We start from the raw sequence: 26,979 nt of genomic DNA, 5'->3' as shown, positions 1-26,979 counted from the left end.
ATTAGTATCGACGGTTACAGAGCAGATTTGGTTTTCTATCAAAATAAGAACATCTGGATTTAAATATCAATAGTATGAGTGGGTGGTTCCTCTGGCTGCACAGTAAACATACAATATTTCATGGAGTTCATTCTGTAACATTTAATATATTTATTAATGTTGACGTGTGGATGAATTGAACTATTTAAAAACTTGTTGCTGGAGACGTGAGCAGCCTGAATATGAGCCTTTGACTTGTTACTGATTCAGTGGATCCTTTAATTCTCAGTTGAATACAGCTGTTTGGTCCCAGTAACTTCATGTACTGCATAAACTCCCTAATGGAACCCAAAGTTTAACGAAACACAATCACACATACACAGTACTAAAAATGGGACGGCTACAGGAAACTGTACTCTTACTCTTTGGTGTGATGTTGTTGAAAACTGTTTTATATTCAGTGTTTTGCCTTAGTTCTTGTGTATTTCAGAGAATTTCTTAAAGATGACTTCATGATGGGGATGGGGAGATGGAGTTCACTAGTCTACGATCGTTTTTTTCTGTTCTCAAAATTTCTGAAGTTGACTGGTCTTATCTTCATCTCTGCAAATTTAATCGAGTGTTCATGACCCTTCCAGTGGAACCAGTTGATCCCCTGTGGAAATGTAGAGCACAAATAATGAGAAAATGGCTCCGGAGGTGAGAAATCTAACATGACACAGCTGTTTCCCTGGCCGACTACATAAACTGACCACTAAATGTGGTCCGATCTTCACCAAAGTCATTAACACATCTTCCTAAAAATGACGTACGGTGGAGGGAGCGTCATGGTTTGGGGCTGTTTTGCTGCCTGTGATCCTGGACTGCAGTTACTGGTTAAAATTGATCTCAACAACGTGATTTTTAACTCAATCAAATCAAACTCAAAACACTTGGAATAGAACAAATACTTACTGATGGAAACAGAAGGCAAACAATAGCTTGAGGTTTTGTGAAATATGTGCATACTGTACCTACCTTACTGTGGCTGTTGTCGCCATATTTGCCCATGAGGTTGACACGATGACAGTTTTTATACCAAAAGGCACCTTTGTAGGATAAGGCGCAGTTGGTGACGGCAATGTCATTATCATTGTCGTAGGTGGAGAAGGGTCGTCCCTGGTGGTAGGTCATGGAGTCACCTGTAAAGATGTCATTTTGGTTCAGCAACTTCTTATCAGGTTTTATTAACTACTGTAGACGGGTCTTTGTGGCAGAGTTAGATTATAAGATCTGTACTATTCACTCATGTATGCACGTTTAGTGTGAAGCTGCAATCACAAGGTGATTAGCTTAGCTCAGTTTAAATAAGAACTAGAAATGGAAAAGTATAAAATGTCAAGTTTCCTTTAAGTGTCTTTAAGAGAGGTTTTGTCTTCATCGCTGGCTGCATGTTCATCCTCTTTTGTTTCTAGTGTTTATGTTAAGCTAATCAGCTGTTGTTGTAGCTTCATGAGCCAAGGTTCATCCACACGTGGTACAAACTTTACCCAAATTTCCTGAATTTTCCAAAAGCATAATGAGATGATTTAATGAAAATGCTGAACTTTCCTTATGTTCCCCTAAAATGTTTTGACCTTTTATATTTTTCTTTCATTTGCCAACAAAGATTGTTTTTCTTTGCAATAACAGTGTCCTTATTGCTCCACCAAGACCTGATGTTTTGGTCTCCTGCTATTTTCCCCCTTCCTTAGTAGACGAGTGAAGTTGTCATGATTTATTTGCCACGTCTGTTGCCATGGCACTTTGCTGCAGTCAGGTGATGCACCAACTTTTTCCAGCTTGGCCAAGCTAAATACAAAAGTTCCACCTCTCACTCGCCCACTCGCTTTTTAATGTGACTGAAAATGCAGATGAATGAAAACCTATTAACTGTAAAGACATAAGAGGGAAGCACCTTCTCATCCAACAACTAGTATTAAAGCCACTATGTGTTAATTCCTTTAAGGTGATACCTACCTGCTGTTCCACTATATGTTCCTATGTAGATTTTATAGCGTGTTCTTGGCTCTGCGATTGTAAACTTGTCATACTGAGCATAGGCCGATTCACCGCTGTCCCTCATGTCCACTCGCAGCTCATAGTGACCAGAAGATGTGATCTTATGGAGGTTCGCGAGACCTATAAGCCAGGATTAATATGTGAGAGTCAGGAGTGAGAGAGAGAGCAGAGAAATGAAGACGACCAGAAGACGAGTGCTCTTACCCAGCCAGAACTCATCATTCATGTTACCGAAGCCAGCTGTGTAGTTCTTCCAGTTCCTGAAGAAGTCCAGCTTTCCATTCTGGCGTCTGAGGAAAACCTGAAGAGGATCGACTTTCATGAGTGTCACAACAGCTTCAGCATAACCATAACAATCATAGCTGAAGTCTCTGGGGTGCTGTCCATCATTAGAAAAACAGGTGCTGCATAACTGGTATGGTCATATCCTATTCTACAAGAATTATGGTTTCCAAACGGCCTTTAATTGGATTCCAGCAGGTTGATTTCCTCACCATCCATCCTCCGCCATCTGTGGTCATGTCACAGTAAACCTGGATGGGCTGGGTCTCTTCTCCTCCCACGTAGATGGTGTACAGACCAGAGGTCGTCTCTCCGTTCAGTAAAATCTGACCACAGTCTTTGGGGCTTCTGTACAACTGTCCAACTATAAAGCACATTAACATCCACTTATTCTCTGTTATATGAAGAAATTCACCAGACCTACGTAGTATTATTTAAAAAAAAGGACCTTGGAAAGAAAGAAGGTTGTGTAAAAGCTTTTTCCATGAGGAGCAGCACGACTAGATGGAAAATAAGCACAGGTGATCTGACTGGAATCAGACTAAATGAAAGTAATCTGCCTTCGAAGAAGCAATATCTTTTTAAAGTGCATCTGGATTTTCCATAACCTGTCACATTATTCACCGCTATAAAATAAACTTGCAAGTTCTGTAACATTGATTGAAAGTAAAAGATACAAACAGCTGTGTGAAAAAGTACCAGAATTGAACAAGTCCTGCATTTAAAATCTCACCATTATCAACAGGAAATTACTGATTGATTTGAGTAGAGTGCTGCTAATTTAATTCCTCTGTCATTAGATTTGACTTTTCAGATCCTTTTAGAGACAGGAGCATGTTCAGTGGACCAATCAGCAGCCATAAATCAGCCAAGTTTTAGCATGAGTTCAGTAAAAAAGTAAAACTGAATTAAATGAAAACATCAGCCTGGTCTCTTTGGTGGATTTAACAACTCAAGTTCTCCAAGACTAGAAAAAGGCAACTAATGGATTATTTTTTTACCTCTTTAGGGATTTTATAAGCATATTATATCTTTGCTATTTAAAATCAGGGAAAGAAACCATTAACATAATCAGTCAGACAAATTCAGTGGAGTCATGTAGGAAGAAATTCAACGTAAGTGCAGCACGTAAGTAAATATACTTTTAAATATACACAAATTCTCAAATTCTCTTCTCGTGTTTTCATCCTTACTGGTAGTGAAGATGGTGGTTACATGACGGCTCCTCTTGGCTCCGGCGATGGCCTGGAGTCTGACATTGTACTCCGTAGAACCCGTCAGCTGAGCCATGCTGTAAGACGAGGCTGTTGGGCTTAGCACCACTTCCTGAATTCATGCACACGCACACGCACACACACACGCAGCATTTTAAATTAGCTGAACCAATTTACCAACACAGTATGCATAATCCGTATCACTGCCAACCATTTTTATATGGATTTATTAATACTGTTTACGATATAAAGTAATTTCACATTTCAAAATGCTGAATTCTTAACAGATGATGATGAAATTCTTGCTTTGGAAAAATGACTCGTCAATAGCAAGACTTGGATGACAGTGATTTTCACTCCACTAAATTCCAGGGAAGTGGTTCCAAAAAGCTGGAAAGTCAATCCAAAACGTTACGCTATGCTTTGGAAAAAGTGTCCTCAGCCATGTTTAGTTTAAACAGTCTCTAGTTTTAGGATTTAAACGAGCAAAACCACCGCTGCTGTCAGGGATTTAGGATGAACGTACCCTGATTGTACCATCAGCAGAAGAAAAGGTGAGTGTGTAACCAGTGACGGCAGCCACTGGGGGCTTCCATGTGAGAGTAGCACTGTCAGTTTGAATGTTCGTCGCCATCAGATCACGAGGAGGATCCACATCTGAAAACACATCATTAAACCTGCATTAACTGATTATGTTTGGATGATTAAAGGCGGCAGACAGTTATAAACACTGACATATCAAAAATTAAGACATCATCGAGATACAACATTACCTTAATTAGGGTCCTATATAAGAAAAAGTCCAATCATTAGCTGCTCTGACCACAACTCATCTGTTTGATGCTAAGTAGATACTGTGGGAGTGTTTCAGAGCCTATTTCCCCTCAGGACCCACCTGTAGTGAATTCAGTAACCGCAGAGTCACTCTTCTGAGCTTCTTTCATAGCATGAACTCCAACTGTGTAGGGGGTTCCTGGAACCAGGGTTCCCATCTCAAACTCCACAGTATTCCCAGAAACATGCTCAACCACTGGGGACACTGTGAGGCAACATGAACTGGTCAAATCACACAATCAAGGAAAAGAAATGAAAGAAAATAACAGCAACTCACCTGAATCTGCGCTGTAGGTAATGACGTAGCCGTCAACAGTGGCAACCGACGGCTGCCACAGCAGGAGGGCTGACGTGTCAGTGACATTAATGACAGTCAGACCCTGAGGTCTGTCTAAAGCTGGAGGACACAAACAGGAAGTGGGATCAATTCTACTTTCTACAAACGGACCAATGGCGCAAGAAATCAGAAGAACCGGCTGGAGCCCTACCCGTGGTTACAGTATCAGTGCTGGGGTCACTTTCCTCCAGACCCTTCACAGCACTGACAGTCACTCTGTACGTCTTACCAGGGACCATACTGGGCAGCAAAGCCTCAAAAACATTACCATCCACAGTGACTGCCATTGGACTTCCTGTGAAGGAGCGAGAACAGCATTAGGCCCTGCACCAAAAAAATTGGATTGGATGTAATTTAGTTTATATGCTGTCAGGTAGCATATAAAGTAAATTAAATCCAATTTATCAGTGGTTTTAATGTTTATATATTTTTATGTTTTGCTTGTTTGTGTTCCAGACAATAATTTTTGGTTGTCTCTGCCTAGTGTTTTCATTATCCAACAAGTTTGAACTCCTGTTTATTAGTACACATGCACCTTTTTATGTTCAATTATTAGATGTACCTTGTACTTTTGTTCTGTTTGACTCAAAAAGTTACTTCTATAGTCTTTTAATAAACTGTAAATTTAATAACAAACTGATCTTTTACCTCCTTCAAAAGGCATGTAGGTGATGCGGTAGTGGTCCACTGGAGACCGAGGCATGGACCAGTGCACTACAGCTGAGGAGTCGGTCACATCAGAGAAGTGAAGTCCTCTTGGAGTGCTCAGTCCTAGTAAAGTCCAAATGGATATGCACACACAGAAAAGCAGGAAGAGAGTGTTAAAGTGAAGAATAATAATACCAAGTAAAAACGAAATATTTAGCTCATGGAATCCAAATGTGACTCCCCAAAAGACCATTTTGCACTAGAGGTAGACAAGGAGTTAGGACCTAAATCAGGGGAATAAAGATCAGTAAGAATGTGGATCCAGTTCTGAGAGCAGACGTCACACGCAAGATGTTTAATCGTTAGTATAAAGCTCAACGTGTTCCAGTGGTTTTCATGTACCTGTCTGAGCAACTGCAGTAATAGGTTGGGAACGTTGGTCCAATGTGACACCATAAAGCTCAATTTCATACTCAGTGCCACTCATGAGTCCAGTTAAAACCTTGGTTCGTTCATCACCACGGACGCTGAACTCTTGAGGATGTGCTAATCTTTTGCTGTCTCTCAATTTTATCACAAATCTGTCAAACATGTCTTCGTTGGCTGTCCAGGACAGACGGAAACCGTCAGCCGTAACATCCGAGATGAAGAGATGCTCCACCTCCGGCTCAGCCTCTGGTTAGACAAGAACACATAATGTTGCAGCAGGTTTGTTGTTTTCCCAAGAATACACATCAGATGGTGAGAAGTCAGCAATAGGGCAAGAAGGTTTCCAGGTGGAAGACAAGCCTCAAGGCCTTTTTTGTCCACCACCTCTGATCTGCCATGCTCAGGGGTCCGTTAGTGTAAATGCGTAAGTTGGAGAGAATTAAAAAGACAAGATGCTTTTTGTAGGAGTTTATTTAGGCCAGTTAGCAAGTTCAGAATTCACAAGGGGCTCTAACTGATCTGTGCATGAGATGAGGTTCCCATGCGTCCTCACGGCCAGCCTCGATGCATCCAGTGCATTCAAAGATAAAACCTTAAATCAACTGACACTTCATGCTCAGAGTGTCTGTTGATTTATCTGTGTTTTCCTACTTTCGATAATTTAGTTTGATTCAGTGTTTTTGTATCCATCTACTCGAGTGTTTAGCTTCGCTGAAACAAAATGAGAAGGCAGCATGAAGAGTAATTTGACAGTAATCACACACACCTGTGTACTACAAATCAATTCAGAAGGAAAACACATTTTAAAATATGAAAACAAACAACTATGCTTGTTCATATTTTGAGGTAAAAAGAAACAGATGGGAGCTCCACCGCACTTCCTCCCGGTGACGAAGCTGCATACCAAAAGGATGCTTAAAACAAAGGAAAAGTTAGATCATTCTGGAAAAAGAGAAGTGTTATAAATATGAGTAGGAGTTAGGTTATCCATCAGAGCTGAAGCCTCACCACTGAAACATGGCAAAAACCAAAATCTAGGTGGGTAAGATGGGTACATTTTATGAAATTATATTTATACATATAATACAATTAAAAGCATGAATATCCAAACGAGGCCTGCCAGGTTGTGATGGTGGAACTTCAGGATCAGATCATTAAGTTTAACAATCACACGTACAATTGCAGCAACTAAATAAGGAACTGCACATTTTAGTAAGACAAGGGGACTTGCTGTGCCTCAACGTGAGCGGTACCTGTCACAGCCACTGTAGTCAGAGGCCGAGAGAGAAGCCCTGACTCTGTCACCCCGGTCAACCTGACCTCATATCCTATGCCAGTGATGAGGCCCCAGATGTCCAAGTGACTTTGGTTTCCAGGTACGGTGAACTCCTGAGGCTCCAGCAGCCAGCCAGAGTCTGTCACCACTATGTGAAATTGGCTGAAGCCACCACTTGAGGGGGGTAAATCCTTCTGCTGCAGCTGCTGCTTCACCTCCCACGACACGCGGAAGCCATAGGGTGTTACGTTGGAAATGGTCAAGTTTTCCACTTTGGGCAAAGGAGCTGAATGGGAGCGGATTTCATTGTTTCATGACAGAGAACACATGTGGGAGGGGGGGACAAGAATCCATTAGGAGGATAATGTGTGCGATGGTTGCAAAAGCAAATCACAGAATACGTCCCTCCTGTCGGGTTTTGTTTCTTAAAGAGGTAAAAATCAGCAGTAACCAGATTAAAATAGAATAATTGAAGATATCACTGAGACAAATAGACGCAACTTCTAATTTCTCAGGTGAAAATTAAAGTGCAGAAATTTAAAAGGAGCCTTATTTCCTTCCTTAGAAGTCAGACATTGCAACAGTGCCCCTCAATGATACTGCATCTTAACAGCCTTCCTGCACCGGCTTTTACTTTTAGCCTTAATTATCACCTGATATCTTCTGACATTTCTATATGCGCCCTATAATAAAACTAAAAACAAGTTATGATCAGCACCAATCTTTTATCAGCCTTGTGTACAAATGCAAAACCTTTTGATTAGTTAAATTGATAAAAGGGCACACATTTCTATAAAAATATACTTTAGTCCATCAGGGTTTTTTATGTAAAACCTACAAGTGATGAGATTTTAAGATATGAGTAAAATACGCAGTACCTGTGACGGTGTGGACTAACACAGAGGGAGTGTGACGCCCATGAGAAATACCGTACAGTTCAATGTCATAGCCTGTGGCATCCATCAGGTTAGAGACTGTTATGTTACGGACATCACCAGGCAGTGTGAACTCCAGTGTATCGGACTGCTGCTCAGAGTCACTGACCCGGATTACAAATGCATCAAAATGTCCTGACACAGTGCTCCAGGACAAGCTGAGATTATGTGGGCTCACAGATGAAGCAGCTATGGGCCCCAACTGCGGGACATCCTCTGAATAAAAAACAGAACACGGCTTTTCAGTTATGTTGTGCTGAAACCTGGTATGTAAGAATATTTTTGTTACATGCAGTGTCGAGAAATGCATGTAATATAATACCTGTTGTAGCTACAGCAAATAGAGGCTGTGTGTTCTGGCTGCGAGCGCTGGCGTACAGCTTTATGTTGTAGCTCGTGCTCGCTTTGAGCCCAGCCATGACTGTGGAGCGCACATCACCTGGCAGAGCGCGCCCCATCGCCTGCGAGGGCAAAGCAGACTCTCTGACTTCTACTATAAAGTTATCAAATGCCTTCTCCCCTGTCCGCCACGACAGAGAGAATCTGTCTGAGGTAATGTTAGAAACAACTAGCCTGGATAAATCAGGCTCTTCAGCTACAGGGGAGAGAAAAATATATATTTATTTATTGAAATCGAAAGCATGTATGTGACTCTCTTTTAAAATCCAGAGTCTATAAGAACCTAATATAGAATCCTATTATTTGAAAGATTAAAAATAAATAATCAATAAATCGAAATACCTGTTGATGCAACAATGCTGACAGCGCTTGTTCGGGATCCTTTGTATGTCCCGTAGAGGTAGGCTACATAATCAGTGCTGGGCCTGAGCCCTGTGACGTCATGAGACTTTACATTGTTTGATATGTTATATTCCTTTGGCTCCATGAGCCAATTAGAGTCAATAATCTCCAGGATAAAACCATCAAAGTCTCCTTCAGTGCCATTCCAGAGGATTGAAAAGCTCTCTGATGTTATATTTGAGATATATAGTTTGCCAACCACTGGCTGATTCACTAAAGAAAGAAACCATCATTAGACTTAGATCAAAACCATTTTGTAGGACATTTATCTAACTATGTATCTAGCTCTAACTACACCGTTTGGGGTCACTTAGAAATGTTTTTATTTTGGAAGAAAAGCTGATATCTGTCCTTAAAAAATAGTAGTACAGTGTAGACCTTGTTAATGTTGTAAATGACGACCACAGTTACACATTGTAACCCCAGCTCTATGAGTATAGGCGGCGCAGTGGAAGATGGTTTGTTTGAGCAGTGTTTACTTGATATATTTCTCCATGTTTTTAGAATATCACTACATTTTTGATCACCTATGTAAGAAGTACCCATCAAGCCATTTCCATTTAGTATATAACTCATTTCATGTGTTGTAGTGTACTACATGGCTACTAGTTGGTTGGTTTGATTTATCATTAAAAATAAATTAAAAAAAAAAAATATATATATATATATATATATATGGAGAAACTTATATTTGAAACAATCACAATATTTTTTCTCTCTCTCTTCTCACTCTTTTAAAAAAAGAAATAATAATAATAATACGAGACAAATATCTGATGCCAAAGTGAAAGACACAGAAGCCTTAATGCTAAATAGCTGAAGAATATCAGCCTGCAAGTTTACATGAATAAAGTGCTGATTTAAACGTGAAAATGTGGTTAAGGAAGAAAAATAATGACTAAAAGTCTGTTACATGCATATGCAGCAAGATTTGAACATGCAGTTAATCAGTTAACACTGTAGATGGTGTACATTTTAAATAATGTTGCACCAGAGCAGTAGATAGGACAGGCCTGCCAGAGGGAAAGTTACACATATAAAAACATGCAATGACAACTATATAGTCTATTAGATGCAGACAGATGCAGGAGACAATGGCGGCGTTACTGTTAACCTCAGATTAAATTTTTTAACATTTTACCTTGACAAGGACAAGAAGGTTTAATCATTTGCCACCTAGTAGTTCAAAAGAAAATGAGTATATTTACTTCTGTGAACATAAACTTTATCAGAATCTAAGCTAGCTCATCTCACGCAAATTAACAGAACTGAAGTGTCACTAAAACTCACGCATACCGTGAGAACTTATACATCCACGGGCAAATGATCCTTCAAGGTTAATCAATTACACAGTGAATGAGAGTTCATGGGATGAAATGAGATGGTCACGCTGTCATTGTGTGATCGGCGGGGGTGAGGATGAAAGTTATTGGTTTGCTTTTGCAATCATTGCAGCACATCAGCATCAAACCGGACCACGATGCAGGGTATGGTAAAGGGGGAGCTTCATGCACTTTGGTAACTAGGATGGAGGCGGCAGTTCAGAGTAAGGGTGAACATTTCAAGGGCATTTGCTAGGTTCAGTGATGCGGCACGGGTGCCCATCACCCTGCCCTCTCTCAGCTGGACAGAAACAGTGGCTGGAGGGTAAAGAATGGTTCATGGCATGTTGGTTAAGATGAAGCAGTATCGTATATGGTGGCCAGGGGGACGGACAGAAAACAAAAACAAAACTGGGTAATTATGTTTCATGCAGCGAGATGTGGACGCTCCACTGTGAGTAGGACAACACGGGGTCAAGTATGTTTTTACTTCATAGACACCGAGTGAAACAAAGTTAGAAATCTATGGAAAGGCAAAGTTAGAAGACAAAACTCTGCAACGCTGAAAGTTGCAGGTACCTGTGGTGACTTCACTGTACGCGAGTTCAAGGAAGGAGCCCTGATACATCCCATACAGCCCAATCAAGTAGCTGGTGTTGGGATTCAGCCCAGTGATACCCAGGCTCAAGGCGTCTCCGGACAGACTGAGTTTCTGGCTTTCTGCGAGATTCTCCAAGTTTGTTACCTCAATGACAAAGCTGTCAAAGTCCCCTGACGAGGGGCTCCAGGACACAGTGAAGCCGTCCCATGTAATGTCAGAGATGGTGAGGTTCACCATGGGCTTCAGCTCCTCTGGTAGATAAACAGATCAGAGTGGGGTCAACTGAATGGTAAGATGGATTAAACAAATTATTGTTTAAGGCACATTATTCATCGCAGAGTTCGACAGTATTCAGATCACCTTTAGGAAAAAATTTTATAAAAAATTTACTTCACAACATCTTCTATTTGACAATATTATAATAAAAAAAAAAATCACAACCTTTTAAAAGATCATGACTTAAACTTGAATGACAGCTCTCTTTAAAATATAATAAATTTTATATTTAACAATAAATGTTTCATTAGTATAGTTTATTATAGTTTTTCCAAAATAACAGTTAAATTTATTTAAATTATCTTTTTGGAAAATGTATTTTTCCAAAATGATAATTACTTTTTTCTTAGAAATATAACATATAAAAAATTACAATATCTAGTGAAGGAAGTTGGTTTATTTGGGCAATTATATCAAAAATTTATCATAAAATACTAACTCCTATAATTAAGTATTTTCACTTTGATCTTTAATCAAAACATGGTAATTTTTTCAGAAATATGCATTTATACTTTGCATTTTGGGATATAATCAAAAAAAAAAGAAAGTTTTTTGTGACTTTCATCTTGATTGCAGTTTTCTTTTTAATATTTCAACCTTTTTGTTGAGTTTTGACTTTTTTCTTGAAAATAATAATTACAAAATTTCTTTGTAAAAATTCCTTTAATTAAACTTTTTAATTATGTCTGTATAAAGTTAGAGAATTATTGAAAGGATTATATTAACTTAATGCTGAAATGTTTGTTAAAGACATTTTTTTTCACCATATTTTGGTCTGAGTTTATAACAATGTAATTTTTAATTAGTGAGTTTATACTCACAATATTTTGAAAGTTTAAAATAAATGTAATCTTGAATTGCAAACTTCGAGATACTCCACGATAAATAAGAACTAAATAAAACTTAAGGCGGATTAATACCATCTTAAAATAAAATAACCATCTGTAAAAAGACAATTTGCCATGCAACCATTCTAACATTTTAGATGATAAAAGAAATATGACTGTGATGATGACAGCTGTGATGAATGCCTGCAAAATAAAATATTGCTCCAAGTACCTGTAGCAGCAAAAACCTTGAGCGGCAAAGATCGCTTTCCTTGCACCAGCCCTTGCAATGTAATATCATAGTGTGTAGAGGGAAGCAAACCCTCTAGTTCAGCTCTCCTCACATTTCCTGGAAGTGTGGTCACATGAGCTTGGTTCGCCCCTGATGGAGCATTGAGCTCCACCAGAAAGCTATCAAACACCTCGTCAGGTGCAGACCAGCCCAGGATTACACTACTGGAGGTAACATTTATAACTCTGAGGTCTCCCAGTAGATTCAGGCTTGAGCTTTCAGGCTCAACCCCAGAGGTCATCTCATCAGTATCAGAAGTGGAAGGAGTCTCAGTGTTTACAGGATGGAGGGGAACTGTGTTTTGAATTGCTTCGTTATCCAGAGCGGACTGCGGTGTTGTTGAGGCATCACTGATACTCAGCATAACAACATCTGAAGAGGTAGGCTTGGGTGCTACAGTGAATAAAAGCAGGTTAAGGTATCAATGTGTTACAGTGTCAGCTGAAAATTACCTATGAAGAAAAAAAATTGGTTAAAATAAGAATACAAAGAAGAATTAAAATCAAATAATTCAAGTTCAAGTTCAGAGCTTTGGAACCAAATAGCAAGTGCTCAAGCTCAGTCCCAAAGAGCTGTCTTAATATTCAGGTCCATGGTTTATATCATCAAGCAACAGCAACAGCAGCGGCATTAATGGCACCTGAGTCAGTGCCATTAATTTTTGAAGGCTCTGAGTAGTCCACCGGGGTGGAAGTACACAGGTGTCTTCAAATGGTTCGAAGAAGCCATGCACAGCCATATTGTTCCCGCTGTCCTAAAGAAAGATGGTTGAGTCACTTGTTTGACATGCAAGTGACGTAAAGTGTAACTGTCTCCAGCTGGAAAGAACCATGTAACTGTGTAAATATGACTGAAGATGATTAGTGATGTGGATGGAATTAGTGGTGCAAGGCTTTCAGAGAGCCAATTGGTTGCATTTTAAAAGCTCCAATGCAGGAAGAAATCTGGTTAACCAGTGCAATACAACCTACTGAGCTGAAGGTTTTAATGTTTTAATCCTCTTTCAGATTTCTTTGGGCACTTGAATTTTGGGAAGTAACACTTTGACACATGACAGAAAATATTAGATTGTTTGAGAGTACTGTAATATCATCATATTGGGTCATGCTAAATGCGCAGATGATAGTTGCAACAAAAAAATATTGTTGCTGGGAAATTCCAGTGAGTAAAAGAGCAGCATGCAAATCACGTCACTAATCTGACCTGACGTGTACAAAACAGAAGTGTCTATGATTAGTCAGTCTAAAAGAGAAGCTTATACCTGTGACTGCGACAGCTTCAAGCAGAGCAGATCTCTGCCTATTTGTTATTCCATAAAGTTTAACTTGATATTCTGTCGATGCCTTCAGGCCCCCGATTCGAGAGCCAGAGGCACCTCCAGGAAGCTGGACCTCTCTCACATCCTGTAATCGAGTGTCTTTATATTCTACTGCCAAACTATCAAAGACACTCTGAGCCTGTAGTGTCCATGAGAGGTCAAATCCATCAGACGTAACGCCTGAAATAGCAAGTGTTCCGAGCTCATCCTCAAGCTCCCTCCCAGAGAACTGGGACTCAGAGGGGTCTAAATACACAAAGCTAATGACATTGTCTTCAGAGCCTGCAGGAGTCGTTTGTTCACGGTTGTCTGAATCGGCTAAGTAAAATGTGAAAGAGGCTACAAGAAAAACAAACAGTCGATCATCCTCAGACAGTACAAGCTTTCATTTTCATCTGCGCAGCACATTTTTAAAAACAAAAGTGTTTTAACTTTCTTTGGAGACATGCGGTATAATTTACTCTAGGATCAAATTGTGACGTTATTCCCTACCCACCTGTGGATGCAGTTAAGGTGGCGGGTGTGCTCCTCTTGTGTCCCCTCTCTGCAGTCAAAGTGAGGGTGTAGCTCATTCCAGGAGTCAGGTCGGACAAGACAAAGCTAGTAGCTGAGGCCGGGATCTCCACCTCTTCCATCTGGACATCTTTAGAGACGTAGACCAGCCTGTAGCCACTAACTTTAGCCTGAGGTTTCTGCCACCTCAGAGTGAGGGAGGTCTCTGTGGACTCTACTTCCTCAAAACCTCTTGGAGGATCAATATCTGACAGAAAAGGGACAAAAGTGTAAAACCACCAATTTATTTTTCACTCTGTCATCTGTAAAATCTCCCCTTACTTCTGCTGCATACAGTTCAATTCATAAATCACTTTTCCCCTCATTAGTTTAACCAGTCTGTATCAACAAACTTTGTCATCTGTGTATTTATGAAGGGGTGTGAGGGACGAGTGTTTGAACAACTGCTCGGAAGCATCTCTCACCAGTTGCAGCATTTGTAGTAGCAGGGAGACTTTCGCTCTCATTCTTCACGGCAGTCACACCAATCCCGTACTCTGTCCCTGACTTTAGCCCTGACACAAAGAGAAACAGGAGCCACCTGGTATGACTAATTGAAAGTGTGTGTGGTCACACGTAATATGCTTCAACTGGACCCTTACCAGTGATTGTAGCTTTTGAGGTGTCTCCTGGTCCTCGTGGGAACACTTCCTCACCATGACTCGCCCCAGAAATGGGGGTGTATTTCACCCGATAGCTGCTGACGTCAGCCTCGCTGTTGGTCCACTCCAGGGTGATGCTGTTGTCTGTCTGGGTGACAGCCTGCAGATTCTTGGGGGCATCCAGAGCTGACAAATAGATTTATAATCATATCAGTGTGATGTGCAATGTCAGATCCAGATATATACACATCTCAATGCATCAAAGAATGAAGATAAAAACTGTTAAACATATCAAAGTATTAGCACATGTAAGACCATGTGATGCCACAGAGCTATCACTGTAGTAATATGTAACATATATAGATATATATAGAGATATAGATATATATAGATATATATAGAGATCTATCTATCTATCTATCTATCTATCTATCTATATATATATGTATATGTGCAGCTTTTTAATAAATGAAAATACAAATGAAAACATGCAGTTGCTGCCATTACAGTTCTACCTGTTGTGAATGTGGTGGTGACAGGATCACTGCTGAGGTCTCCACTCCTTGAGATGAGCGACACTGTGTACTGAGTGTCTGGCCTCAGGCCATCGATGCTGTATTGTTTGTCTGGGGGAGGAATTTCTGCGCTAGTCTCATCCGAGGGGTCAGAAGTGGGCCTGTAATACAAGGTAACTCTGTCCATAGGAACCACCGGCTGAGACCAGCTGACCAGAGCCGAGGAGTCCGTCACATCCTTCACCTCCACCTGCCGTGGACCAGCGGTCTCTGGGGTAAGAGTTCAGATGTGGGGGAGAAATTAAGTTTATGTCTCCTTCATTTTTAAATATATATGATGAAATTACTAACAGCTGTCAATGGCTGAATTACTACAAAAGCAACAAACTTATGTGAATAAGTTTAGCTGGGTTTAGAAGCTGATAAAAGAAAAAACGATATACAGCAATAATGAGAGTTTTTTATATCTGTGGTGATCTGAAAAACCTGCTTTGTAAACATGACAACACTCATTCTTCATCAGCACTTCATTAGCATTGTCACTGAGAGTCCCTGCGAACATTAACAAAGACACTTTCTATATGAAAAAGATTAATCCTGAAACTAAACATTAGCACTTGTGCCATTTTCTTTTAGCCTTTGTACATGAAACACCTTATTTATGACTCAACAAGAAGTACAAGCTCAAATCACCACAGGAAAGGCTGTCATGAAATATGATGCGATTCCTCATTGTTTTCACTACTGAACATATCTCCATATGTTTACATGTGGAGGAGAGATCTTTTCTCTGTTTTCAATCCGTGCTAAAGGGGCCTTTGGGGGTAAAAGAGTATGAAAGTTTTAACCTTACTTCTATCAGTCATTTCTGGCAGCTGTGTCTAGTTTTAGCTTATCCAAATAAATGACATCAGATGCAGACTTGTAAACTAAATGGGTTTTCCATTGCACAAAGATGATTGTTTGCTCTGGCGTGCCATACCGATTACATAAGGAGCAGGAAGCATTTCATTAGGTAATGTATGGAGTAATAAAAGTTCGGTGATCGGAGGAAGATGAGACCAAGAGCAAGCGATAAAAACAACTATTACATGGTCATGCTAGGCAGAGATTCAATTAGTTTGAGGTATTGCTCTTTACCTAAATCTGTCTGGTGGAACTGGAATAGCCAGCGGGGATTTTCCTGTTACTCGTCTTTTCATTACTGAATTTCACTCTGTGACATTAATGTGTTTTTTCAACCCTAACAAACTGTGAATACCTGCCAGACAAAGCAGGAAATGACATAATCATACCACCTATGATTACAACTTCATCAGCACAATAATGATCTCACCAGTTGGTTCTAAATGACCAACAAAAGTTTCTGAAACTCACTGGTCGTGACCGTTTTGGATGTTGAAGGTCCTCTGGTCTTGTTCTTTATGATGTTGATGGAGACTTCATACTCCTGTCCTGGTCCAAGGCCTGACTGGAGAAACTGGTTTTGAGATGGTGGAAGGGTGCTCACAATTTTTCCATTTTCTTCTTTCTGCAAAGACACATAAGTAAAATAGTGTACAACACCATGTTAATACATCAACACAAGTTACTCTAAAAAAGTCCAGTTTACATGTAGCTCATTATACCAACAAGACTTTTTTAAGCAGTTCTTCTGTCCAAAAGTATAAAATTCAGTTTTCCAACACTGTAAAACCTTTAGTTTAGCAGGTTCTTAGATAAGAATAAACTGTATTTACTGATAATTTGATGATTTCTATTAAAAATTGGAGGATAATTCAGCTGTAATTTGGAATAAGTTATTACTTAATTATTGGTTTGATATTGTACATGATCTGGGTACATAATCTGGTTCCTCCAGCAGTCTGTAAATCTTTATTCTCTACCAGTTTTTATTGCTTTCTGATTTTCATGACAGTTGAATGTGCTCATGTTTTGGCTTTTTAATCTTCTGTTAAAAAAACAAGTCAAACCTTCACACCCCTGACAGAGAACTAATAGGTAATGAACTACATCACACAGACTGTTATTAATGTCAACACAAGGTCAGAAAAGGACAACATATTTTAAAAAATAAATTATATAAACTCTGCAGTGGCTACAAAACTTTAAAGAGCCTCTGACTTATCAGCTGGCACAGTAATTTTATTTCAAAGAGTTTCTGAATTCCAGGCGAAAAAGATTTAGCCCCACTTCTTTGACACCCAGACTTGCCATCACTGAGTTTTTCCATATGTCAAAGCAATTTTAATGGTTAGCACTGAAATAAATCCATGTTTTGCTGACACTTCCAATAAGCTGGCATAGCTTATCACCTCTCACGTTTTCGCTGTCTGTTAATAATATTCTGGGCAAGCCTTCAAAGAAGATGAGCAGACTGACCGTGTTGCGGAAATAGATCTCCCAGCCATCAAAGGAGATGTCCAGCTGGTCCCACACTACCTCTACTGAAGTCTCCCTCACAGATTTGAATCTTAAACCCTCTGGTTGGGGGAGATCTGGATTGATGGAAACAAACATAATCTAATCCGTTAGTAACCTTTTCCTTTAAGTATTTTCAGTAAACTATCACAGAGATAGGTGTAAGGTACCTGTGGCCACCCTTGCACTGACAGGGATGCTCCTCTTGTTGCTCAGAACAGCATAGACATTGATCATATACTCTATGCCGGGTTCAAGCTCTTTAACAGTCGCAGAGGTTTTGTCTCCAGGCACAGTGAAGTCCTGGAGGAGACCACCAGGACTGGTGGGCACATACGTCACCAGATACTCCGTCACTAACATCTCATTGTTCCAGGACAGATCCACTGTGTCAGCGGTGACCTCACCCACGGTAAGGTCCTTTGGAGGAGACACTGGAAAAATATTAAAAAATAATAAAAATGTTGCTGTGGGTGTTGTCCTGAACCTAAACTCACTCACTAATGTTTCCATCACACACTCATGCGAACTCCAGAGCCACATCTGGCTGTGGTGTAAAGAGCTGCCAAAAACGTGTGAACAAAGTGCAGACAAAGGCAAAACACAAACACAAAACCTTTTTATATTCACTAAAAAAACTCTTATGATGAATGGTGAGTGAATTTTGAGAACACGCGGACATTGCATCACTCTGAATTTACTTTTATAGTACATCTAGCTGACACATGGAAACTTTGCAGGCTTTTTACCTTCTGAACAGTCCTCTCCGATGTATCCCTCATCACAGACACACTGACCATTCACACATTGGCCACTGTTGTGGCAGTTGTTGAGGCAGCTCAGCACCGCGCAGCTCTCCCCTTCATATCCACTCTCACATTGGCACCTCCCAACGACGCAGCGCCCCCTGTTGTTGCAGTTATCTGGACAAGCGAGGACAGAACAATCATCTCCAGCGTAGCCTTCCTGACAGACACACTTGCCATCGACACAGTAACCCCGAGCCAGGCAGTCGTTGAGACAAGCTTTCTGGCTGCAGTCTTCTCCAGAGAAGCCTTCATCACAAACGCACTGTCCACCAATGCAGCGGCCGCGGTTTTGGCAGTTGTTAGAACAGCTTAGCTCACCACAGTCTTCGCCAGAAAAGCCTGCATGGCACACACAACGTCCACCTATGCATTCTCCGCGGCCGTAGCAGTTTGAGGGGCAGGTCTTGATGCTGCAGTCCTCACCTGCGAAACCTTCCTCGCACACACACTGGCCGTTAACGCAGCGCCCTCTGTGCAGGCAGTTCCTGGGACAGGACAGCTCAGAGCAATCATCTCCCTGGAAGCCAACATCACATGCACACTGTCCATTTATGCACTGGCCTCTGTTGTTACAGTTGTTCAGACATGCAAGCTGGCTGCAGTCTTCGCCTTGGTAGCCTGTGTCGCAGATACACATCCCATTGAAGCACGTGCCTCTGCCGTTGCAGTCGTTGAGGCAGGTCAGCTGAGAGCAGTCCTCTCCCCGGTAGCCAGCAGCACAGACACACTGTCCATCAACGCAGAAACCATTACCCTGGCAGTTGTTGGGGCAGGTGCGTTCTCCACAGTCCTCCCCGGTGTATCCCTCCTCACAGTAGCAGGTGCCGTTGACACAGCGCCCACGGTCGAAGCAATCTTTGGGACAGATTAGTTCAGAGCAGTCCAATCCAGTCCAGGGCTCATCACACACACAGTATCCATCATCACAGTGGCCGCGGTCTCTGCAGTTGTTGAGGCACTTAGTCTGAGAGCAGTCTTCACCAAAGTAACCCTCTGAACAGACGCAAATGCCGCCCACACACTGGCCATTTGCTCCGCAGTCCACAGGGCAGACCTCAACTGTGCAGTCGTCGCCGGCGAAGCCCTTGAAGCACTCACACTTTCCGTCCACGCAGCGGCCACGGTCCTGGCAGTTACTGGGACACTCGGGCTCAGTGCAGTTTGGACCTTTCCAGCCAGGCTCACATATGCAGCCACAGGTTTCAGCACTGTAGTTTCCGTGACCATTGCAGTAGGGTTTTGTTCCCACTTTACCTTTGATAAAAAAGGTAAAGACATTTCTTTAAATAGGTCTTTCAGTTTTATGGAATAAAGCTGTTTGTTTTACACCACTACATTTATTGTAACAGTTTAACTGTGAAATTATATAAAATGACATCAAATGGGAAGTGAAATATATACTTAAAGGTAATAAAATGCACCTTCCAACACCCAAACACCTAAAGCTCACTCATAAACACAATATATCTTTCTTATTTAACACCAATACATTTATGTCAAACTATTGAATAGTGCATCATTCCATAGTAGTATTTAATGGTATCTGAACTGTATAAAGCCCCATCCAAAGTTAACTGATGAGTTGTTGGTTTCTACTCTACAGCAGAGAAAATTACACCCCCGCATTAAATTCCAAAGAACAGATGAATGAAACAGATGTGGCTTCTGGTGAAGACCGATACTGGCTGTGATATGCATATATGACTAATCACACCTACCTGTGACCTGTGCACTGCAGCAGCCCCCGTCAACACTGCACTGATCTCTCAAAGCTGAGACTTCTCCTTCAAGCATCTCCAAGCGGCTCATGAGGTCTTTCAGGCCGGGGAGGTCTTCGGTACATCCACAGGCCTTTCGAGGTATGTTGATGCGGTGTGTGAAGACAATTTGGTTCTCTCTATTGACAGTGTGTTCGGTAATGTGTTGGCCTGAAGAGACTGGTGCATCTTTGGGGTAGAGCTGTGTGCTCTCTGGAGCATCCAGGTCCACTGAACACAAGGAGCTAGCAGGAACATTGATGTTATAGACGTGGTTAAAAATCACAGGCTGGTCTGGACTGGGGAGGGTGATGTTATGGCCTTCAGGTGATGCCAGAGTCTGTCGTCTATGCCGGAGAATTTTCTTGACGAGCCCAGCATTTGATAAGCTGAGCAGCGCAGTCAGGAGGAGACAGCCTAGCAGGCCTCTTGTACCCATGCTTGACAGAGAATAAAAAAAAATATTACTTTGGACTTTTGACTAAAGGCTAATTCTTATTAAACAAAACAAAAATGCACTTTTAATGTAGTAATAGCTGTATTCACAGCTACTACAGCACATTTTCTTTCTTATCACTTATACTTTCTTGCAAATACACTGCAAGAAGATAAAATGTAAGGTTCAATAATGTTCATCCATTCACATCCCATCATATTAAAGACTAGCACAGGTGAGAATAGCAACAAGGTGGGTGAGAGGAAACTAGCAGAAGAACAGCAAAGTTTCTGAGAAGATAGGAAGGTATAATGGCATGAGCTATCAACGGGAATTAACTAGCAAATGCAAGCAAAAAGCAGCCACAGGTCAGATAGGAGACAGTCAAACAACATATGAAAATAAACTCTTACCCAGCTGCTTAAAAACCAAAAGTTACTAAGATCTTTCTTCAAGGACGTTCTGACAAGACACTATTTTGTATGTTATAATTCATAGAAAACCTGACTGAAATTGAGCTGAGTTTAGAGGAAGACATCTGCTGTGAGAAAGATCTGCAAATTGAGAGAGTCAGAAGTCTCTGGATCATTTTTAACTAAACTACTTTAGTTTTAGGCCGAGTTTGAATTTTAGCATGTGTGCCACATCAGAAATACAAGGAGCCTATAATTTTCATACATCTTTTTCTTTTTTTTTTTTTTTTTTTAAAAGAGAGCAAAAAGCAAGAAATCATTCAACACATTTTTCTTTACATTTTCTGTGCATGTACTGCTGTATAGGAAAGGTCAAAGAATTCCCAGTTGTGCTGGCAAATCAACTTTCACGGTATTCGTAGACATATTTGAAATGTCTCAGCTGTTTAGAATGTTATAGCACATTATTTTCAAGACCTTTAGTATCCATACATACAATTGGGTAAAATACTGTGAATCCTAAAAAAGTCAATCCGTTGCCATACACAGCACTCCTTAAAGCCCACAAATCTCTCGTGACTTGACATGACTTCATCAGCTGGACAGTAGGAACCCTATAATTTGTGGGAGACAAACTAGAACTAATAACAACCTTCCTCCTCAGCGTGGGAAAGTCTCCATAGGTTACTGCAGTGTTGAGTTTCCAGAGGGTGTGATTGACCATGAGATACTGAAAATCAATAAAAAGGCCCACAGAGTCTGCATGAACCAACCGACAAACCAGATTTGTCCTCACTATAATCAAAACATCTCATCTTAAAATTCTAAATATTAAAAAGCATGATGTGTTAAAAGTCTCAGGATCAATAAAATAACAAATGTTGACCAGAGAGGATGTGCAGCATGTCCTCAGGGTCACGTGCATGTCTGCTGCTATGTCTGGGAGGCTGCAAACAAAACCATACATCTGCAGTATAAAGGAGCTGATTGATGGAGAATTTCGTCCAGACTGTTTGATTCGTAGCTGCTGACAGTGCTTGCACATGCAAACCAATGAAAAAAGACTGCCAGAAGGGAACTGTTAATGTAGTGATAGGTATGACAAGACACATGGTGCACCTGGATTTAGGTTCTTATGACTCTCAAGACTTCTAGAAACTATGTACAAGGGCGATGCAGATACTCAACTATCAAAAATAGATGTTCAGGAAACTTCAGTGTTGTGCAGTCATGGTTACACCAAGACGCAACAAACATCTCTTTTGGGACATCCTGAATCAAAACTGAAATACTGCCTCACACAAGTACAATAAAAGACAAATCAATGCAAGACTCCAGAAGTTTGTCACACAAAGGTTCACTGAAAAAATTATACTAATAATAATTTCCAGCTTGTAAAACAGCTTTTACGTGAACATCTTAGTGGTAATTGGGATTAGGAAACTCTACTCAACTCTGTCCAGTTTGACATTAATCCAAACAAAAATCCAAATATAGATGCTTCACATCAGTCAGACTCCACCAGACATGTAACTAAACCAAAATAATCTTCCCACCTCTACTGTCCATTCGATAGGATCAAACAGAATCTCTTTACACTTTATAGTGACACTTATCTCATTCTAGATGTTGTTGTTACCATTAAGAGTGGCATGATATTGTATACCAAATTACGAGGAAGACTTTATTATACAATATAATCAATTATTAATTAAAATCTAGTTTTATCTAGATGAGAGCAGGATATCGTGAAGACTGTTTGTTGTCCCTCAGTTTCTCCTTATTCTTTTTTGTCCTGTGGTGATAGATATTTGGATGACAGGCATGCTAAATTCCCTAAATAAAACCTATTTAAAACAGCAGAGGTTGGGTGCAGGTATGAAGAAAGGCCGCGTACATCAATCCTCCTTGCCTTCCTTTCTTACTTTCACCTTTCATCTGACCTCTGACCTTTCTTTCTTCATGTGCCCTTTAACAGCATTTTTACACCACTTCTTTTAACCGTTAAGGCGCAGACATAAAACGAAGCTCGAGTTTCATGACTTCTTGCACATCTGGCGAGTAGCAGTATAAAGGTTAAAGTTATGGCTGGTGTTGTGAACAATAAGCTGTTTTTGATCTTCCTCTGGAAGACTTTTTGTAACTAAAATAGAATCAACTTTTTTAAATCAGGGTTTCTGCAGTATTCACAAAACTAAATTTAATGCCTAATCATAACAATCAAAGAATTGGCTATTTATCACAAATTTCAGTATCTCTAATCTATAAGTAATAATTTCTAGTTGTATAGTTATTCAGTCTCCTTTTCTTGCAAAAGTCTAATTTCTCCTGAGAAAATTATTAATAAACTAATAGGGAATAAAAAACAATCTGTTGTTAAATTTAATATTTTAAATATCTTTAATCCTTTTTTGAGGAAACCGAAGTTGTGCTTTTACAGCTTTTACTGTGTTCATACAAATATAAATTCATGTAACCACTCATGTACCTTCACTGGCAATTCAAAGTCAAACGATTTGACAGCATGATTAAAAAACAATAATACATCACAAGAACTTGGGTTGACTGAGGACAAATCATTTGACTATGGGGACATGGGAAGACAATTTGGAGAGAAAACTGAAATAAATATAACCTATTCACTAAGCTATAATCCAGAATAGCTGCAGCTTCAGTTCTCTTCCCCCATGCTGGCAGCGAGAAGGGAACTTTGCCGCGTGGAAAAGAGAAACTGGGAATGTTGGCCCTAGACTAGCGACATCTGTTTTGCCTAGTCAGAGAAAAAAAAGGCATCAAGGTAATTGTCCAGTATCCAGACAATGGGTCAGTTACTTCTACCTTTAATAGGTCTCAAAGTGCTACTAAACTGTTTTCTCAGATGATCTCTATCGGTGCAATTGCTCCGAACTAAAAGACTGCACAAAGAGTGTTGACTTTAAGCTGATTTAAACCATCCACTAGAACAATACAAGTGCTGCATGTCTGGGCTCACTTCTTATGGAAAAACATTTGTGGCTTACAGCAGCATGTCAGGCGTGAACATTTATCCAGTCTATCTGTTTGTTTGTTCAACTGTGACATTTTGGAATTTTTGTTTTCCATAAACGACAGTTCGAGGACTGATTCTCTTAACATGGGAACAGCTGGAAATCATCTCAAAAACGTGAGTAATTGGAATAGTTACTACAGCCGATGAAACAATAACAGAAATTGCAACACCTCATTAACAACATTTCTCACATCTGAATGGTAGATGACCCTTAAGAATCGGAAACCTGAACTTTACTGAATCTCAAGGTGCAAAATCATGATCAATTCATTGTTTTGATTCCTAACTAATGATTTTCACTGGGTTTAAATGACTAGTTAACTGTGGGCATTTTGAGCTGAGAAAATAATCCTCACACACATTTGTAAAAAAAAAAATGTCATTATCCGCACCCCATCTTTTATGTTCTCAATTATCTTATGCAATCTACTGCTGTGCAGGATATTAGAAAATATTACTCCAGTGCTTAATGATGAATAAAATGAGCTACTTGATGAAGCCCCTGAATCAATACAGATATATAGAATTACATTTTAATACACAGACAGAATCTGCAGTCATATTAGTTCATATATTTTGATGGGTATTCTGTATTGCAGAAATGATAGCTTGAGAGAACGAAAGACTGGACAAATGCCCTCACTAACCTCGGTGTCATCACTTTCAGGACACACAACTACACCTCTGTTTCTCAACTGAAAAAATCCAACACAATTTACATAAAAAGCAGAGGCGTGTGATGCTCTTTGTGTAGAGGTCACACAGAAGGAAAGAGTGTAGGACAAGCCCTGGGGAAACTCCAGCTACTGAACCAGCTGTCCGTCTGACGGAGGTTTGCTCACTGAGACACCATCACTCTGCTGTCCAGACACATCCCAGGACACTGAGCACATAATACAAAACGTGCATAAATATGTAGCTGCATATGGGAAATAATGTGCATTTTAGGTAGCAGTTGTAAAATTGAGAGTACAAGGATAAAATTATACACCAAACTGACTGATTTTATCTTTAGCTGAAATATTCATTTCTGCTGACTGTGGAGTGGAACTGGTGACTCAAACCCACAACACAAAAGGATAAAAGAAGTTGAAACCACTGTAAAACCAGACTTCGATTTCAATTAAGCAGAACTAATGCACTGAACGGATGAAGTTTTTTTTCCCCTTCTTGCCCACACTGGCAATTCCTGCACCATCACCCACTTTTCCCCTGATTTAATCTCCACGATGGAAAAATGACAAACAATGAAAACCGAGTCAATATGATGAATCATCAAGCTGCAAAACATCAGACAGAGAGATACTTAAACACACATTTTCCCCCATGCACTAACACACAGATGGACAGTTTTGATTTTCATAGTACTGATATACAACCTGACAAAATTTGTGAGAATCCTTTTTGGCTTGAGGCATGTTGGCTCCTGGCCTAAGGCATCAAAGCTGTCAATAACTCTTGCACATGTTCAGCAGCCAGTCATCACGTCTAAAGCCTGCATGAGGTGCTACAGTGCGTGCACGACTATTGTACATGACTATTTTAAAAATAATTTTAGCAGAGCAACAAACAAATGACAAAGTCAAGAAAACTGACTTCTGTCACATGAAAACCAAGAAAATGTCTATTTGAGAAATACATAAATATATCTTCTTACCTTTACTAGTGCAGTCTACTTTTCTCACAAGCCCCTGCAGGTAAGATGACGAGCTCCTCTGATTTGTCAAACATTCACAGAAGCCAAGAAAAGGATGCTTTGGTCTATTGTGTCACTGCTCTGTGTTGCAGCCTCTTCACCAAGGTGGCAGCTCTGACAGTTCTCCCTCAGCCGGCTCCTTATCTTCCTCTCACTGTTCACAGCTCCGGCCGGGATTCAGTTCCTTTACTGGCAGAGAGAGAGTGATTCAAACGAAGGGAGTGAGAGAGAGGGAGAGAGTGGGAGTAATGTGTTTTAAAGTGTGAGGAGTGTTTAGGTCAGACCCCCATTGCTTTAAACTCCAACCCTTAAACAGCCGTCCTTCTCCCTCCCTCCACAGCCCGTCCTCCCTCTCTCCACTGTAACTAATGGATGCAGAGCCAGGCTGCTGCCTTCAAATGAGATGCCAGTGTGACTGGGAGTCATCACAGAGAGAGCAGTGCTTGTGGTTGTGCAGGAAAATTAGAGAGGAAAGACAGGAATGAGTGGAAACTGAAGTCAGGCTGTGGACACCAATCGTCCCCCTTCAACCTCTTGCATTAATGATTTTGTTTGGCATGATTTGTGATCCCAGTACTTATCCAATCATTTAAAAAAAATCAATAAACACGAAAATTATAAGTGGATATAAACCATATCTCTAAAACGTAAAGGAAACGTTTTGTTGCTCAGACAGTTATATCTTGTGCAGACACGGTTACATATTCATACATTTAACAGATGGCAGCAGGAAACAGACATATTTAACTTTAGCATCCAGCTATCTTGAATTAAAATAAAAGCAAGCTGTTGCAAGGGAGTACATCATGTACGCTGTAGTCGATCCCAAACCTGTGATGTAAAACTGCAAGACGACTTGAAGCTCAGCTGGGGAAACAGGCAGCTCGCCACCATACGGACAGCGTCTCTACACAGTTTAATCTTATTATAGGTAAATGAGGATAAGGCACGTATCAGCTTAAATCTTTAAGTGAGTCTATGAGTTTGGTTAAGAAATAAACATGTTTTTTGTTTGTTGCACTACAATTATGATTGGCAGAGTCATCCCACGATTAACTGTTGTATGATACAGATTCTTTGTTTTTGAGTGTCATCAGTAAAAACATTCTATTAGTCCTCTAATAAGTGGGGGTTTGCTAACAACCCAAGATTTAGCACATCTTGCATGAAGTGTACAATGTGCATTATCTTTGTTTAGTGTGTCAGATTACAGAAGTGGATGGTAATACCATTAGTTTTCAGGCATTTGGTAAAAAGTATTTAACAGCAGACGTTTTGTCTTGATGCTTGATAGTTATAATTCATCCTGATGGGGAAC

General features: G+C 40.3%; 1 protein-coding gene across 3 annotated transcripts; it reads right to left on the bottom strand.

Moving 5' to 3' along the window:
• Positions 1–25,922, bottom strand: zmp:0000000846 (tenascin). Of its 3 annotated transcripts, XM_026356626.1 has the most exons (29): positions 25,623–25,922; positions 20,029–20,507; positions 18,251–19,564; positions 17,672–17,935; positions 17,463–17,578; positions 16,458–16,611; positions 15,081–15,350; positions 14,566–14,751; positions 14,389–14,478; positions 13,908–14,171; positions 13,355–13,750; positions 12,034–12,486; positions 10,677–10,949; positions 8,716–8,988; positions 8,297–8,569; positions 7,918–8,190; positions 7,017–7,325; positions 5,737–6,009; positions 5,335–5,457; positions 4,838–4,981; positions 4,627–4,746; positions 4,411–4,554; positions 4,042–4,172; positions 3,495–3,627; positions 2,514–2,665; positions 2,224–2,320; positions 1,978–2,139; positions 997–1,160; positions 1–634 (listed from the first exon to the last, which is right to left on the bottom strand). In XM_026356626.1, the coding sequence occupies exons 2-29, from the start codon at positions 20,504–20,506 to the stop codon at positions 524–526; spliced, it is 7,140 nt and encodes a 2,379-aa protein (XP_026212411.1). In that variant the 5' UTR covers position 20,507; positions 25,623–25,922; the 3' UTR covers positions 1–523. The 3 variants fall into 3 exon arrangements, with proteins under 3 accessions (XP_026212411.1, XP_026212412.1, XP_026212413.1); XM_026356627.1 differs by lacking the exons at positions 12,034–12,486; positions 13,355–13,750; XM_026356628.1 differs by lacking the exons at positions 7,017–7,325; positions 7,918–8,190; positions 8,297–8,569; ... (2 more) ...; positions 12,034–12,486; positions 13,355–13,750.
• Between the last annotated feature and the right edge of the window lie 1,057 nt (positions 25,923–26,979).

The sequence above is a fragment of the Anabas testudineus genome, chromosome 12 (assembly GCF_900324465.2).
Source record: "Anabas testudineus chromosome 12, fAnaTes1.2, whole genome shotgun sequence".
Classification (NCBI taxonomy): Eukaryota; Metazoa; Chordata; class Actinopteri; order Anabantiformes; family Anabantidae; genus Anabas; species Anabas testudineus.
Note: the sequence above shows the minus strand (reverse complement) of the source record. Positions and strands in the feature narration are given on the sequence as shown.

What these genes read in the sequence shown, in the direction of transcription:
- zmp:0000000846 (XM_026356626.1), bottom strand. Translation starts at nt 20,506, where the DNA reads ATGGGTACAAGAGGCCTGCTAGGCTGTCTCCTCCTGACTGCGCTGCTC. An exon ending in CTCAAAAGCTACAATCACTG is followed by an intron (nt 14,479 to 14,565) that starts GTAAGGGTCCAG and finishes TCTTTGTGTCAG; the next exon opens with GGCTAAAGTCAGGGACAGAG. An exon ending in TGAAGCTGTCGCAGTCACAG is followed by an intron (nt 12,487 to 13,354) that starts GTATAAGCTTCT and finishes TATTCACTGTAG; the next exon opens with CACCCAAGCCTACCTCTTCA.